Consider the following 18,430-nt stretch of genomic DNA (forward strand, 5'->3'; position numbering starts at 1 on the left):
AGGTGGAGCAGCCAAATATAAATGAATAAATATTGGTACTTAAAGGTCCTACGAGGAACTTTTAAATATTTCTGAAATTCAGATTTTTCCTCTGATGAACATAAATGACATGTAACAGCAAACGAGACCATCAGTGCAAGAATGTTATTTTTACACGTGTCGGTCACATGAACACACAGACGTCTTTTTTTTGTTTGTAGTATATTCACCCAATCCGCGGTTCACATGCGTGCCGAACCGTGAGGGTTGATTAGGTTGATAAGATTGTTGAATAAAACCAACTATATCCTTTAAAATGTGCAGTGTGTGTGTGTGTGTGTGTGTGTGTGTGTGTGTGTGTGTGTGTGTGTGTGTGTGTGTGTGTGTGTGTGTGTGTGTGTGTGTGTGTGTGTGTGTGTGTGTGTGTGTGTGTGTGTGTGTGTGTGTGTGTGTGTGTGTGTGTGTGTGTGCGTGTGTGTGTGTGTGTGTGTGTGCGTGTTTTACAGCTGATAACTCAGCAGTAGGCCACGCCGTGCCAGCAGAGAAGACCAAGGTGGAAAGTGTTGAACTGGTTCTACCCCCACACGCTAACCATCAGGTTATTAACATACAGCATGTCTATGTCTATTGATCTAAGGAAGGGACGAATGCCCCCTTTTCAGTTTGATTATACAGTGTGGTAAATAGTGATATTTTTAGCTTGATAACAATGGATTTGAGTTTGTGTCTCTGTGAATCTAGAGATCATAAACTGTATGATATGTTTGATCAGTGTGCTCCCTGTTTGTGTGATCGCAGGTCAACACGTTTGGAGGACAGATCATGGCCTGGATGATGAATGTAGCTACCATTGCTGCCAGGTACCATCACACACAGCCATTCTTTATTAGGTGTTACGGGTCACACAGTAACACAGTAACTTATTGTGACAGTTGTTATATAAGTCACGACCCTACTAGGGGGGTCCGGAGATTTTTTTTACCTTTTTAAAGTGAAATGCATGAATCTGGTGCACTTTGAGAGGAAAATTAAGAGGCTAAATCTGAGGAATTTTGTGTGAACAAATAATCTGGAAACACTGGGTCTGGGGCCGTATTCACAAAACATTTTATCTTAGCGCTAAGAGTACTCCTAAGGAGCACTAAAAGTTCTTAGTAAGGAGTAATTTCTTAAAACCTATTCACAAAGCTGATAAGATCAACTTTTACTAAGGAATGGGAGGGACTCCTAAGCTAAGAATAGAGGGTGTGGTTGACCCTGTTGCTATGGATGACGTCATGTTCAAACCTTCTATGCCCACAGTGATTGAGAGGGAATGAGTCCCTAAGAGTGAATTTATGATGGAAACACTGTGGGAGATATCCATATCGTGTCGCTGTATTAAAGTAAAGAGTTTTTATATACAATTAATGACAAGTGACACTGATTTAACATGAAACCAAGATACTGCAGGGTTTCCCACACATTCGTTCACAATTAACCTACAATAGCGCCACATAGGTCTATTCATTTTAAATTTTACAATGATTTGAATCGGAAAAATATCCTCATTGAACAGCTGCACGCCATGCACTCTCACTGTATTTCTCTCAATGGCGGACTATGCAGCAATAGTCAGACAGCGACAAACCAGGAAATTCACAATTTAGAAACAACAGCCGGCGAAATGAAGGAAAAAGGCGAGACGCGCAACTATACAGTAGCGGATCTGTGGAACGGAGGAGATGCTGGGAAGCGCCACATATAGGCCTACTCTAGTAGGAAATTAAACCCAAACGTGACACCAACAGTAACTTTCAGTGCATCATAAACCCAAAGCAACTGGAGGAAAATGAACTTAATAAATATTCTTTTATAACAATATGATAAATATAAATGTGTCTATACTTTCTAAATATAGCTTTACTAAGATCATTAAACCCTTACAGCTATTAAAGGTACCTTTTATAAAGCTCACTAGCATTAAATCTCTCCAAAACACCATCAAATGGTTGTCTGTGATTTACTCTTAGTGACTTAGGAGTCCTCTCGAGGACTCCTAGCTTTTTATAGATTTAGGAGCTAGTTTTAGCCCTAAAATGCTTTGTGAATTACACTTATCTTAAAAAGTTAGGAGTCCTAAAATTAGGAGTGAAACGCCCCTTATTTTTGAGAGTTACTCCTAAATCAGCACGTTAGGACCTACTCTTAGCCTTAAAATGTTTTGTGAATACGGCCCCTGATGAATTAGAAGCTATTGAAGAAAGACACGGATTTTCCATAAAAATAGAAATTTGAAATAAAATATTATGGAGGGTCCTCTGGGATGGGCTTGGTGCTCTTTTTCTTTTACGGGACATATTTTTCGGTAATATAATGAATTAATTTAAATGCAGTGAGAGGAACAAAGCAGAAGAGCTCTGTTGTCCAGTTATCTTTTTTTCCACAGACGAGGCTGAAATAGGCTATATAATAGACTATACACAGTGCATGGGCAACCAAGGGCAGCCCCATTTTCAAATGTTTTTTAATAAACTCAATACACACTGTGCATGGACGTGAACGTGACGTGATCAGTTAACCTCGGATTACCTCCCAGATGAACTGATTCAATTATTAAGCTATTAACTATCTACCAAAACATTGTATTCCTTTTATTGTATGATAATTTACATTTATATAATATGATGTTGATATCAAAATTTAAAAAAAGCCTCGGGCCGGCTCTGCTGACCAGTGACCACTATAAGCGGGTGGGTAACTTGGAGGCAGGCTATCCTGCCCACCCAATTAGAAGCAATGCATGGTAATGGTATATTCTTTAGTATTAATTAATTTTATTTGACATTTTCTTAGACAGCGAACGAACAGGTCCGTCCGATAGTGGGTCTGGACTTCCACCTAGGGGTTATATGCTTCCTCGAGGCATACAATTGCTGTACCGTGCAAGTCCAGTGTTGGTAGGCAATGCTTTAAAGAAGGTAAAGCTCCTTTGAGTCAAAGTCGTCTTTTGTCCAAACTTTGAAGAAAATCCCTCAAAGTTTGGCTTTCACAAGAAAGGCCCGGACGGACAACCTGAGAACATAATGCCTTGGGCCTTTGGGCTATCACCGGCGTGGAAGCAGAACAATATTTAGTACTAGTATTACTGGTACTTTGAAATGTTCATTTTTGCAACTAAGTGGCAGAGAAAGAGTCAGTAATGTCTGAATAGTTTTGTCTTGTCTTCCCTCTAGTCGTCTGTGCCAGGCTCACCCCACCCTGCGCTCCATCGACATGTTCACCTTCAGAGGCCCGTCTCATGTTGGAGACAGACTGCTGCTGAAGGCCATAGTCAACAACGCATTCAAGAACAGGTACTTCCATAGCTTCCAACCTCCATAGCTCAGTGTGGAATAGGTTTTCCTATTTCAAGGTATACAAAAAAAGTAAAGGGTTTCAAAACAGCTATTATTTCCATCAAACCATTCTAAGATTTAGCTTTTATTTCAATTTTATTTTGAAAATTTCAATTATTATTACGTATGTTATCATCAGTGTTGGGAATAACGCCATTTAAAATAACGGCGTTAGGTAACGCCGTTCTTTTTTCAGTAACGGTGTAATCTAACTAATTACTTTTTCCGTCGTTACAACGCCGTTATCGTTACTGAACGTTGAATGCGGTGCGTTACTATGAATTGATTGAATAAACTGTGTAATCCGAACGCACCCCTGGCCCCATAGGCTACTACACAAACTGCTAGCGAGGAGTTTTAAGTTGTGTTTTATTCAGTGTGGATGTCAGTTAGCGCCGTCACGTCAGTCAGCCGGAGCGCCTGTTTAGTGAAGTTTCTTTTTCTTTCTCTCTCTGTTGTGTGAGCGTGCGCGTTGCCGCAGTAACCACCTATCCATCCACGGTTGAAACGTGCTCTCCCTGAGTTTAGTAAAGTAAGTAAAGTTTATTTATATAGCGCCTCTCGCAGACCAGGGTCACAAAGCGCTTCACATTAAAAAACACAATAAAATACAATAAAACGACACATATACAGTTTGTTTGCATCGCCCTTGTGAGTAAGTGCATGGAGTTTCCCGATCTCTATAAATTATAATTTATGCACTTTATTAAACGGCCGCGATTCGCCGGTTGCAACAGCTGTTTAGCGTGTCATCACGAGCCGAATATTGCTATTGTTCTTTTCCTGGGATCTGTATGCTGCTGTGCATGTTAAAGAAGGAAATAAACATATGGATAAATTACTCCTCCTCTCATCGTCTCATGCTTCATAGTCTGACGTTTTTGGCCTTAAGTGGTGTTTTAGCCGACACCCCTGAAGTGAATCCAGTGATAGCAGATCAGCACGGTAGGCTACATTCAGCAGTTTCCTCTACTTCTTTTGTTGAGAACAAAATACTTGAAGTGCAGGATAAACCTCTTGCTGTCTGTTGATGTGCAATAAGTATTGAAGGTTATGTAGCCCAGGGCCGCCCATAAAGCTGGGAACACACCGCATTGGCCGCCTGCGGCGGTTGGCCGCGTGAATGCAGGAGGTTCGCCGCTTGGTCATATTGGGCCATGTTCACCGCAGTCGCCGCCGCGGCCAACCGCCGCCTCATCGTAGGCAGCGGTTGGCCGCGTGACAGCAGGAGGCTCGCCGCTTGATCATATTGGGCCATATATTCCTGACGCCGACGCCGAGATCAGACCCGTCACACTTACGGTGCAACAACAACAATAACATGGTCCAGCTGTGCCAAAAAATACAGATGTAGGTTCACTGTGTAACCAGCGGCAGTCTTGTCACAAATATCATTAAAACAGCCTGAACACGCACCCCGATCGCAAATACACACACATTAACAGCAATTCAGCAACATATCTAAACACAATAACAACAGCAGTGTGTGCTCAGCGGCTAAAATAAAGGCAAACATCAGCCTACCTGAAAGTGAAAGTGTGCCGGCTGACGGAGGACAACACCGGTTCTTCGCTGCACTATATTGGAATTCCACACGGACACCGCCGTCAAGTTTGGGTATATTATCCTCAGGAACAGCACACAGCTTGGTGAGTTTCACTATGCTAACCGGCGCTACCTTGGCTAAAGTACAACCAACAGCTAAACAGATGCAAAATAGCCTACACATATTTGCAGAATGTATTGGAAGCCCGATGTCCTCACTCCACACGCCCACCTCGTCTTGCAGACCACCGCCACCGGGCAATCTCAACGCTGATTGGCTGTGGAGGCGCGGTGCCCGGCGGCGCTGCAGAAAAAGATGAAAAATTTCATCTTTTTCTGCGGCGCCGTGCTCGCCGCACAAGCCTTCGATTCACGCTCCTTCGATGACACAATTTCTATGCGCCGCTAACGGCCGCGCTCCCGATTCACGCGCCTCTCATGAGGCGCGGCCACGCGCCGCGCAAGCCCCCGCCGCCGGCCGCTGGACGCCGATTATTGGGTGGACGCGCGGCCACGCGCTAGTACAGGGGTGGCCAACCAGTCAGAGACAAAGAGCCAAATTTTTTACTGTGTTACTGCAAAGAGCCACATCGTACACACGGGTACACACAGTGGCGATTCCAGGAAATTTTGACTGGGGGTGGCCAAGGTGGGCCACAGAGTTAGAGTGGGGTGGCCATCGCACCCCTGAATGAATAGCATGTGATATGCTGTACAACCAATTCAAAGATGATTTATAATCCCAAATGCCCAAATCATGTTAGTATCCATTGTAATGTTTGTCAGAAAACTAAACCCCTGAAGGGGGGTCTGGGAGCATCCCCCCCAGAAGATTTTTTTTGTGTTTTTAACATGTAATCTAAGCATTCTGGTGCATTCTGGCGAAGATAATAAAGGAAAAAGTCAATATTTATTTCAGCTCAGATGAATAGTAAAATTAGCAAAACAACATAACTTGCTAGCAGCCAGATGCCTAACAACTGCACAGAGGGACGGATGACAACTAGCTTTTGACCAAATATCTTGCTAAAAAAATAAACCTTTATTTATGAAAGTCTGCCCTTGCTAAGCACATGTTACACTCGCTAACTACAAACTTTAATTTTTTTATTCAGATTTCAAAAATCTGCTGGGACACGTGCCTATACACATGCATGGGTGGCACGCATGTCACAAGCACACTTATGCTGTTTTCAAGACCTTTGCTGACCAGAGACCAGTTCTAGTGCCCACAGTCCTACCATTAATTTAGTAATTGAAAATTGCAAACTGATCTCATATCAGTGGATTGGAGTGTTTGTGTGATGAACTTGGCAACTACCTATCAAAAAAAGTTAAGAAAGAAAACAAAATACATATCATCTCTGAACTAGGATACATATCAGGAAAAAAATGTAATTAAAAAAATAAAATGAAAATAAAAAATAACATTTGAACTGGGGGGGGGGGGGCACTGGGGTGGCCAGTAAGATTTCAGGGGGGGGGGCGTTTTTATTTTCGCGGGGAGCTTGCACATGCATGCACAAGCATTATTTATTAAAAAAAACAAAAAAAAAAAAAAAAAAAAAAAACAGGGGGCCCCACACTAGGACTTGAAACGGGCCCCCAGATCGTTAAGGCCGCCCCTGTGATAATGACAGGACTGGACTCAGTCCTACAGTACTAAAGACGACAGGGCAGTCATTTTCAACAATGAACATTGTGTGCACTGCCTCACACACAAACTCTCAGTTCAACCAAGTCCACAAACAAAAATATAACAATTTAAAATATAGTATAATAGTTTTTCTCTTATGCATGTTGCTTTGTGGGACTTACTTTTAGCATGGAGAGAGCTGAAGTGGCGCCGGAGATTCGAAGCCTTGAAATGCGCAAATGACACCTGGCATATAAGGCAGAATGGCCTGCCATAACGTTCAACAAAAAATATGAACTCTCCCACTCTGTTTCGGAGCGAACTTGACACAAATAGTTTACTCACGGAAAACCTCCCTCCAAGCTGAGCAGGCAGTTTTATGTTGCGTCCGCACCAAACGTTTGCGAACGTTATGTTGCGTCCTCAATTAAACATTTGCTAACAGGCATAGCCTACACATAGGGCCTACACATTAATAAAATAAAAAATGAAATAATAGACAACATGTAAAACGAACGTAAGAGCCGCATGAAACGTTTGCGAACATGCACACACATAGGCCCACACAAAAAAAAAGTATAAAAAAAAAAAAAAAAAAAAAATTATGATCACATAATTTGATATGAACTGAAGAGCCGCACGAAGCTGGGCAAAGAGCCGCATGCGGCTCGCGAGCCGCGGGTTGGCCACCCCTGCGCTAGTACATTGACTTTGTATGTAATCTCGCCGCGCGGCCAGTGCGGTGTGTTCCCACCTTAAGGGGTAGAAAGTGGGAAGGCTTTCTAGGGCCCAGCCACTTGCAAGCCAAGAACCTAACTAAGCTAAACTTTATTTTTAGATATTTATGTCAATATCTATTCAAAGTTGGGTGTTTACACAGAGCCGCGGCTCCTCTTACGGCCATTTAAAAAGCAGTAGAAAAGCAGAAATTTTCAAAAAAAATTCAGATTGAGCACAGCAGAGTGTAACTGTTTCAAACATACTGTGCCAAATGGTGACAAGATTGGGTTTTGATATTAAACAGTTTTGACTGGATTATATTTCCTGACTCGTTCCTGCTCACGGAAAACACATGTAGGCCTACCTGCTACTTGTGTCTGGGTGTCGTTGTGAAAAGTATTTGGACCCCATGAATAAACAGGTTGGGAACCTTTTGTAGTTCTTCTACATTAGTTACTTTGTAATTTTCCTGAGTCTACAAACATGTTTAAATTCTCTCTCCACATAATGTAAATGTTTGTGATAAAGAATTTCCCTTTGGGGACTATACCTTCTAAAGGCTTTGACATAAGTCTTCAGGTTGACACGACCAGCCAAGTCTGACCAGTTTTTCAGAAACCTGGCCAATCGACCAACCAGCCGGGTCCTACCACAATGAAGCTGACGAGCAGCATCATCCTGTTTTAATTATTGTAACCACCAAGATCCTGCTTTCTGTATTGTTTCTAAAAATTAAAAATTAAAATAGACCTAAAAAAGTTCTTAATGCAAAGAAAGACACAAGGCACAAAGAAGTTGGAAATAATTGAAGGAACAGATTTGAGTTCAAAGATTAAGAACTTTTTTTGTAATGATTTCAGTGCTTTTGCAGTGATGAGAGGAGAATGAACTAAGCCTAAATGTTGCAACCAAACATAGGCCAACTTTATAGTTTTGAGGGTAGGTTGGTTTGGTTATTCATGTAGAGAACCGCCTTTTTTCATTTGTGTGTGAAGAATTTGTAGTTGATGTTGTTTTTTAAGTGTTATTTATTTCAACAATACCACCAAAAGATTTCAAATGATTTAATGTCATGTGCAGAAATACAAAAAAGTATGCAATATATGGTGCAGTCAATTAGTGTAAATGTATCTTACCAGAAACTAGTAGCATGGAAAACGTGCAAATTGTGAAAAAACTGTTTGCTTTAGTTAATACTAAAGAAGAACAATGTCTCTGTGTGGACTGATTATTTTGTAGAGATCTGTTGATCTGTTAAACAATTGTGTGAGTGTAAGGGAATCAAAATAAATTGGTAGGTATGTTGGGCTAAGTCAGAAATGTGCTACTATTTTAAAATAATAATGATCCCTTGCTCCCCAAACTGTCCCTGGTTGATAAGATAGTTAGTCTCTCTACAAATACATGTATGTGTTTATTGAGGGATGAGCGCACTAACACTCATTGTTGATAGGAGTAATGGGTAAGGGGGGCCCATTGACTGGAGGTTTTCAGGGCCCCAGCCATTTGTGTGGGCAGGCCTGATGTAGCCTACACGTAGGTCTACCTGTCTGTTCTACTCATTTCAACTGACTTGTGAAAACTGCCCAGAAAAATCCAAAATTGTTGACATAGGCCTATAGCAACTTTTTTTTTCACAGTAGGCTAACGCAAATAGTTACTTTCCCTGGTAACTAGTTACTTCTATTATAAAGTAATTCAGTTACTAACTCAGTTACTTTTTGGAACAAGTAGTGAGTAACTAACTAATTACTTTTTTAAAGTAACGTTCCCAACACTGGTTATCATACAAGTTCATTAAACAGTTCAGAATATTCTATATGTTGTTGGAACATGAAAAGAGTGTGTTCAGCCGGGACAATTATATATACCTTTTTACCCAGACATTTCAAAAATAAGAAATTTGAGATCTGTAATCCTAATTCCGTGATGCAGTCAAACCGTGGTATTTATTGCTTAAAGCAGCTATGAGTAACATTTAAATATCTTTTAAACAGCCCCATGTTTCCTCTGATAATCATAAATTACCTTTAACAGCAAACGAGACCATCAGTGCAAAGAAAGACGTTTTTATAGAGTTTTTATTACTGCTTTTGGTCTGGTCGCACACCCAGTCCGATTTTCGGTTCGCTCGTGCAGGCTCTATGGTCACATATCCGTATTGGTCGCAGATTTCAGTGTAGCGCTGCAACGCGATTTGAGAAGCCTATCCCACCAGGTGAGGGAAGGGGAGCGGGAGCCTTGTTTGAGACAGTTATTTGTCGTCATAATGACTGATAACAGGGCTGAACCATCAAAGAAAAAAAAGAAAATGCAACGAAGAAAAGCTAAAAGGGAGAGTGATAGACGGGCGGGAGGAGGCGAAGGCGTTGCCAAGCAACGTGTATACAATTACACGGGAGTGAACTAGACTGCAGTGTTTACTCCTAAATGAATGAGCGGTTGGTACTAACACAAAGTTTACTTTGCTTCACCATCACCAGATGAGTCGACCATTATTCATCTGAAATAGTCATTATTTACAACAACATAAACACATTACCTCATCGTGATCCATACTAACTGCCGTCTCTCGCTTTCTGTGAGGACACGTAATCTTTCAGCTCTGTGAGAGTAGTTAGGTGACGCTGCTGCATCAACTCATTGCAATCAGGTGTGTGTGGCACTGACCGGCATTAGTTGATGCAGAGTCACTAACCACTCTCACGGAGCCGAAAAGAGTCCATGCCCTCACGGCTTTCAACACACGGACATGCACTATATTGCGTCCTAATCAATTGAGACTGGCACGACCGGCACAAGCTAGAAAACAGCTTTACGACAGCTGGTATCGTAAAAATACTACCACTTTTGTCCAAAAGGGCCGCCAACGGACAAAGTTACTCGTAGTGGCTTTAAGGTTTTCATACCGTCAGAATGTCATTCTGTTGCCTAGTGTGGAAAGCAACAGAATGAAAATGATCAAAGGTATTGTTTGTGTGTGTCCTGCAGTATTGAGGTGGGTGTGCGTGCAGAGGCCTACCATGAGGAGGGACCCAATAGACACATTAACTCTGCCTTCATGACCTTTGAGGTGCTGGACCAGCACATGAAGCCCTGCACCTTACCGTGGATACGGCCTGAAGCCCTGGTGAGTTAGCTTAATAGAAGTAGCTCACAGGTGGTTAGCGATGCTGAGCGACCAACAAATGACATGTGAACCAACCAGCCTGTGTGTGTGTGTTTGTGTTTGTTTGTGTGTGTGTGTGTGTGGATGTACGCGCGATAAGGTTGGGTCAGTCTTGTGTAACATTCAGAAACTGACTAATTAAACACTTAAAACTTGCTATTACAACCACTGATAATATATTGGATATGTGAGTCATCACCAGCCACAGTATATTGCACATGGGTAATCATTTCCCAGCTGAAGTCACTTGAACCTGTATTAAGGTTGGCCCCAGTGTTCCAGAGCAGCATTAGGTGTGAAGGCCTGCTTGAACAAAGATCAGATTCAGAGCTATAAACATAAGGCAACTCAAGCACTGTCTCCTCCACTCATAAAGCCTTTGAAGCAGCTCTTATCACACTGTCCTACTCTAACATGTACCAGTCACATTGAGAGGAGTTCACTGGTTGGCTGGGAGGTCAGATCTTTATGGGTTGATCTATCAATGTAGAGTCCCATAAACTAAAACAAACACAATCAAGATATATTGATACACCAGGGGACAGAAGTGTGAACATGCATACACCATTTCCCCTTCATAAACATCTATTAAACATCATTAAAGAAGAATGTGATGTGACCTATGCTCAAGAGTTTACCACATAACCCCTTCATATGGGCAGCTTTAAATCTGATGCAAAGAAGCATATTCATATTCCCGTCTTTCTGCCTACACCGAACTTTACATATCAGGCCCTCGGTTAGCCTGGAAATCCAGACCTGCCACTGGCAAATAAAATTTGCTGCGCTTGTTGGTCTGGACACTCTCCATTGAAGCTCATTAAATATGTCAAGAAATCCTGAGCTACCAATCAAATCGTTCTATCTGATATGGGCGGGCCAGAGCCCTATGTGCTCTGGGGCGGACATCACCGGATGAGGACAGTGCTGTGCATGCGCCGCCGAAGCCGTGATAGTAAACAACAGAGATGGATGCGGATATGTTGTTTGAGTTTGAGACGGCTTTGGCCTCGACCCTTTACGACTTGGAAGACGGCACTCAAATCTTTCATTAGCAAGTAAGAATGAATGTTCTGTTTTGCCGGCCGACCACATTTAACAGTTAATCAGCTGTTCGCTAAACTAACGGGGGTTAATATTTCACCTTGTTCATTGCTCTGATTGGTCGTTGTGCTATCCAATTGCATGCAGTGGCATTTGATATGCACGCGTAGGTGCCGCCCCTTGAGTTGGGAAGCTCTATTGATCGTGGCCAGACCCTCTATCGTTCTAGATATGGTTCTGGTTTTCCAGGCTAGCCCTCTGTTGCATTTAGTGGGAAATTGCTACATAATACGCAAGAAGACTACATCAAACCTTCGGATTGAAAGGCCACTTAAAATAGTATTTTGCCACTCACAGCAAAAACCAAGAAGGCTTTGTTTGAGTATACCAGTATCTCCTCTGCGATTGGCACAGGTGTACCGGAGTATGAATTGGCCTGTAAGCTAGAAACATGCCTGTTTACAGAGCCTAGGCTGTCTATTAACACTGGATTCTTAACCCCCAGCGCATGCACAGTACGGCCAGGTAGCGGATTGTCAGGAGAAATTCACAGATTCTCCAGAATGACTGACTCCACCTTTAAATGAGCTAGTTCTCTCTGTCTCTTATTTCCAGGAAGGGAAGAGGCGCTTTCAAGAGGCCATAGCCAGGAAGAAGATCAGACTGGACAGGTAACATATATCTGTGTGTACCTGTGAACAGAACATTCTAACTGATCTTTTAGATCCACTTTGGTGTGTCTCAAATGATACAGTTTGAATGATATTTTCAGTTTGTTTTGGTGTTCTGATTAACCTTATTAGCAAGTGCCCACGCTAGCCCTGAGGAGAGCTAAAGAAGCAAACAAAACTCACTTGGATACCTCAGTTTCAAGCTTTGAGCCTATGGCAGACAGTTTCAGTATAAAAGGGACTTATACGGTCATATGAAAAAGTTTGGGAACCCCTCTCAGCCGGCATTATAATTGACTCTGCTTTCACACAAAAAATATAAAAGTGGTATGTCTTTCATTTACCAGGAACAGCTAAGTACTGGGATGTTTTCCAAACAAAGATTTTTTGAAAAGCAGTATTTGGTTTTATGAAATTAAATAAAATGTGAAAAACTGGCTGTGCAAGAATATGGGTACCCTTGTGGTTTTGCTGATTTTAATGCATGTAACAGCATGTAAAACTGAGGACTTTAAACACAAAATTGGTTGGATTATGTTGTTAAGCCTTGAACCTCATAAACGTCTGTTTAATCATGAGAAAAGGTATTTTAGGTGCCTAAATGCAAGTTGCACTTCTCTTTGACACTTTGCAGAAGTGAGACAGAATGGGATCATCAAAACAGCTCCCAAAAGATCTTAAAAACAAAGATTATTCATTGTCATGGTTTAGGGGAAGGCTACAAGAAGCTTTCCCAAAGGTTTCAATTGTCAATTTCTACTGTAAGGACTGTTGCCAGGGAATGGAAGGACACAGGCACAGTTGCAGTTAAACCCAGGTCTAGCAGACCAAGAAAAGTACAAGAGCGGCATATGCGGCGGATTGTGAGAATGGTTGCACACAACCCAAAGATCACCTCCAAAGACCTGCAAGAACATCTGGCTGCAGATGGTGTATCTGTACATGGTTCTACAATTCAGTGACATTTGCACCAAAACATCTGTATGGCTGGGTGATGAGAAGGAAGCCCTTTCTGCGCCCACGCCACAGATACAGTTGCTTGGAGTATGCTAAAGCTCATTTAGACAAGCCAGATTCATATTGGAAGAAAATGCTTTGGACTGATGAGACAAAAAATAAGTTATTTGGTCATTATAAAAAGTGCTTTACGTGGCGAAAGGAGAAAACTGCATTCCAAGTAAAACACCTGCTACCTACTTTCAAATTTGGTGGAGGTTCAATCATGCTGTGGCCACTTCAGGGACTGGGGCCCTGGTTAAAGTGGATAGTCGGATGAATTCAACCCAGTTTCAACAGATTATTCATGTTCAAGCATCAGTCACAAAGTTGAAGTTGCCCAGGGGTTGGATATTCCAACAAGACAATGACCCTTAACACAGTTCAAATTCCTGCAGAGGGAAAAGTACAATGTTCTGATATGGCCGTCGCAGTCCAATGACTTGAATGTCATCGACAATCTATGGGATGATTTGAAGCAGGCTTTCCATGCTCGGCAGCCATCACATTTAACTGAAATGGATCGCTTTAGTATGTAAGAATGTTAAAAATACCTACATCCAGGATCCAGACACTCATCACAGGCTACCAGAGGCGTCTAGAGGCTGTTATTTTTGCAAAAGGAGGCTCAACTAAGTACTGATGTCATTTTTCTTTTGGGGTGCCCAAATTTATGCACCAGTCAAATTTTGTTATGATGCTTATTGCATATTTTCTATTATTCCAATAAATAAAATGACACTGCTGAATTGCTTCTGTTTACCTAAGGTATGTCATATGTGTAAAGGAATTTGCTTCTTTGAAATCCCAGCTAATGATTAACAAAAATCCCCAAAATTAGAAGGGGGTCCCAAACTTTTTCATATGACTGTATTCACCAGCCAGTTCTTACCCTGGGTTCACACCAAAAGAGTCAAATACGCCCAATGGGTGCGGTCTACTCTCTGGCAGGGGGCAGGACGAGCAAGCAGCGCTGCAGACGTCACTCTCTGTTTGTGAATAGTCTGTCAGGTTTGTAGTAGAGCTATGCACAACCACATATGTTAAAATAAACTTGATTTTCCATTCTATTTGTCTTTCATTTGAAAACTGAGATTTTATTTTTAAAATCATGTTGGGATTTATAAGAACGCTCTCTCTCGTTCTTTCTTTCCTTCTGTAGTTGGCCGCTGCTTCGGCGTTGTAGCTTCTCATTTGCATACAATTCAGTTCAACTTCGCTCATTGTCTCTTTTGGTGTGAATACAGCAGGGTTACAGTTCCATTGTCAAGGGTAAAAACCAACACCATAAAAGTGTATTCATATCTTGTGCTGTGTGTTGTTCAATCTTCTCATCAGTCTCTGTTTGCTGCTGTTTCAGAAAGTACATTGTTTCCCGCAAACAGAGCGAGGTCCCCTTGTCTGTACCCTGGGACCCCAGGAACCAGGTAAGGAAACAGTCCTGTGTATAACATGAATGACTGGTCTGTTTGGGTCTAATGGTCACATGCAGGCTGTAGTGGTTAAAGCACCCCCCCCATGAGGCTCATTGCAGCAGACTCTGGTTGGAATCCGGGTCGTTCTCTGCATGTCATTCCCTTCTACCCCCATCTCTGTCTCTCCAATAGACAGTATGTTCTTTTGTTTTGTGTCTGTGTCCAGGTGTATCTGAGCTACAACAACGTGTCAGCTCTGAAGATGTTGGCTGCTAAAAAGAAGTGGCGCCTGAGCTCTGAGAAAGACCAGGTATGTACTGTTCTCTCCTTTTCTATGAGTCCACCACTAGAGCCGTGTGCTTGACGCAGCGCTCTGTCCCTCAGGTGCGTCTGTACACTCTGGAGCAGAAGTCCAGTCTGAGCTTCAGGGTGGAGGCGGAGGTGGACGTCCCCGCTAACAGAGCCTTCTCCCTGCTGGCTGAGCTCAGCAGCAGACCCAGCTGGGACCTGCTGTATCAGTGAGGCTTTCTTTCACACAGCGACAACAGATTTATACACAAACCACATTTTAATCAAACAATGCACTTTTTCCATGGTGCATCAATATGGGTCCGTGGTGTGACTAGACTCCCAAAGTATGAGTAAAATCAACCCCCTCTCTTTTACTCCACCTCCACCTGTGTTCAACAACCCCAGGTAGATTTCTCTCCTCTTATGACATCATAAGGTGAGAAGCCACGCCCCCTCATTACCAACCTTACTTAGCCCTACCTCCACGCCCCCAGATCCCCCCTGAATCTAACTGGAAGTTAGATTCTAACCAGCAGTTAGATGCAGGGCCAATCAGAACAGACCGGGCTTTTTGGAAGGAGGGGCTTCAAGAGACAGGCTCTAAAACAGAGCGTTTCAGACAGAGGCTGAAAAGAGGAGATTTAGTAATGGCACTGTGAGAAATACAAGGGTTATTTTGGGACACTAAACCAAGAAAACAGTTTTCTAGAAGAAACCCTAATATTGTGAACCTGAAATTGAGCACTAAATGTGACCTTTAATTGTCTAACATTTCTATCAAGCTCCTAAACAGTGGGGTGTGTGTCTGTCCTAAAGGGAATGTGAGCTGATTCACCGGGTGGACGATGATGACTTCCTGTATCGTGTCATCACTCCGTCAGTGCACCGCAGCGACATCACTTCCTCCACGACGTCAGCCAATCAGGGAGAAGGCACTCTGCAGGACTTCATCCTATTGGCTTCCAAGAGAAAGCCCTGTGGCAGCGGGTCAGTACAATACACTGGCTGGAAAAGCTGCTCTGACATAGTAACAATCTATATATGATGTCAAAGCTAGGGGGTCTCACTAAGCTTTAAAAAAACATCTGATTGAAAATAAATGTTCATAAGTATTATAAAACGTAGGTCTCCATGGCAACAGTCATTGTTTTTTTTTATAGAACGTTCGGGCAGAGAATTGCTGTGATTGGTACCAAATAATGATTGCGTAATAAGAACCAATGCCTTGCCTGCCTCTTCTAAACCTGACCTCTGTAAAGTTACCTCACTTTAATGACAATATCTTTAAGTTGGATTGATACATATTCCTGACTCTTTTCAGATGCTTTACTGTCATGCAACAAACTCCCCAAATGACATAGTTAGAAGGATTTTGTGGGATTTGGGTTTACAGGGACAGGGCAAATGTCATACACCACACCTCTCATCCACTTTACCTTTTCTTTTCTATCCATCCTCAGAGATCCGTACGTCATCGCGCTGCGTTCAGTGTCTCTGCCCACTCACCCCCCCACTGCAGGCTTCAACAGAGGAGAGGTGTTGTGTGCTGGTTTCACCATACTGGAGACCAAGGACAACAGGTCACTGGTAAGACAAATAACCACTTCAGCCCATTACACAGGTGCAGAGTTACTAGGGGTGTTGCGCACTCATTGTTGTTGTTGAACAATTTTTTCAATGCAAAAATTATAATATTGTTGCAAACGTAAGGGTTCATTATGTGCTTCGTTATGTGCTTTGTAATTGTGTCACCCACACAAACTAAATGGCAATTTATATCTGCCTGTATCCATAAAGAAGTTATCACATTAAAGGCACATATAAGGGGTTTGTTTACAAAACATTTTCTCTACATGGAATTCTTAATATAAAATAATTCTATCATCATAAATTAAGACAAAATTATTTTGGGGCACCAGGAACCAAACGTAAGACTAGAATATGTTTGTAAACCAAACTGTGGGCCCTGCTGCTGTAAACAACAGTGAAACAGTAACTTTTCAGGAAGCTTTCTAGATTCAAACAGTGTTCCAGGGATACAATTTTCCTGTGAAAAAAGTTTGTTTTTTCAGTTATAGAATAAACCTTAGAAGATGTTTAATTCTCTGACGGATTCAGGACTAAGGATTCAAGAATGAGATTTCATGAAATAAAATCAACAAACCTAGGTCTGGATTATACGCAGCCCCTAAAGTGACATGGCCAAGAAAAAAAACAGGAAAAAAAACATTCTAGTGCACACTAGAAACTATGGATGCACACAAACACTTTCTGGTAAGCACCAGAAATGTTTATTATTATTTTTTTCCCATGTCACTTACTCTGTAAGATAAGTCTAAAATGTGCAAAAAAAAAAATAACAAAGGAAAATGTAATCGAATTGTGACCTTTTAAATTGAATTGAATCAAGGATTTGGAGAATCGTGACAACCCTAATATTTGCATATAGTTGTAAATGACAATATTTTTTGGGATCCATTTCTAGATCAGTTACTACAACCAGGCGTCTCCGGAGGTTCTACCCTACATCTCCACAGACATCGCGGGCCTGTCCTCCACCTTCTACCATAACTTCTGCTCCTGCAGCCAATACCTGGCCAGGAACAGAGAGCGCCTTGCCTCCGAGGAGCAAACCGACCAATCCCAGGCCACCGATACACACCATGATGAAGCTGACAGCCTATCAGAGGCTCTCTACAGCACACAGTTCTAGACCCTCAGTGAGACTGTCCAGTTTATGAGCTCAAGCTGCTGTTTATACTACATGGTACGATTCAAGTGTTCACAGTGAACAAATGCTGTTTGAATTATAACTTTTATTATTTTATTTTTGACTATATGAGCGTAAGAGGACACATCTAATGATAAAGTTAAGTTCGACAATTACTCACTAGAGTAAGCTCTGTAAATTGAGTCAAATGTAAAACAATTGACTTGAATTGACTCATTCAATATTAATTATTCTGTTTGAACACAAATGAAACAAAGTAATCTGGTCCACCAATGGTCAGCTTATCAAACGTTTTTTAAATATTTTTTATATCCAAGGTAAGCGTTTGTGTAGTAAATAAAGAGTGTGCTAATTTTTTTTCTTTCTTTTTTACAAACACTAACAGCAGCATAAGGTGGAGAGAGAATTGTCTCCTTTGGCAGACTTTGAATAAGCACACGTTAACGTCTTTCTTTGGATACATGTTTCGTGCGATTGAATAACTAAATATGATTTTAATAAAAGGTTTTTAAGAGAGTATATTTGCTCTGTGTCATTCAGAATTCACTTGTAAACTACACAACAATAATAATTGATAGGTTTTATATAGCGCTTTATTGCCTATGCACTCAAAGACGCTTTACAGGGTTCCTGGTTCAATTCGTTCACACACAGTCATACCGGTCACAACAGAAACTAATTACACGACTGCATTCTGCCACTTCATCTCAGAGTCAATTCCATGGTAACCAACCATAGATAGTACATAAACCAACTGAGTCTACAATGCTAGCAGCTCTGAGACTGAACTAAAGCACAGCATAGCTTTGAGATACATAAGCAGGCTGTGGTGAAGCTGGTATGTTTCCATGTTCAT

The 18,430-nt window shown here is 41.8% G+C and overlaps 1 protein-coding gene across 1 annotated transcript in view; it reads left to right on the top strand.

The window, feature by feature from the left end:
* Positions 1–18,068, top strand: part of LOC307256047 (acyl-coenzyme A thioesterase 11-like) — a 35,011-nt gene extending 16,943 nt beyond the window's left edge. The window contains exons 14-24 of the mRNA XM_080034913.1: positions 486–577; positions 778–839; positions 3,195–3,314; positions 10,249–10,387; positions 12,086–12,141; positions 14,498–14,564; positions 14,779–14,862; positions 14,937–15,070; positions 15,660–15,830; positions 16,304–16,430; positions 17,329–18,068. Coding sequence (XP_079891039.1) covers positions 486–577; positions 778–839; positions 3,195–3,314; positions 10,249–10,387; positions 12,086–12,141; positions 14,498–14,564; positions 14,779–14,862; positions 14,937–15,070; positions 15,660–15,830; positions 16,304–16,430; positions 17,329–17,556 — 1,280 coding nt within the window. The 3' untranslated portion in view covers positions 17,557–18,068. The remainder of the gene's footprint in view (positions 1–485; positions 578–777; positions 840–3,194; positions 3,315–10,248; positions 10,388–12,085; positions 12,142–14,497; positions 14,565–14,778; positions 14,863–14,936; positions 15,071–15,659; positions 15,831–16,303; positions 16,431–17,328) is intronic.
* The last annotated feature ends 362 nt before the right edge of the window (positions 18,069–18,430 follow it).

Source organism: Ammodytes marinus (assembly GCF_949987685.1).
Source record: "Ammodytes marinus genome assembly, chromosome: 9".
Classification (NCBI taxonomy): domain Eukaryota; kingdom Metazoa; phylum Chordata; class Actinopteri; order Uranoscopiformes; family Ammodytidae; genus Ammodytes; species Ammodytes marinus.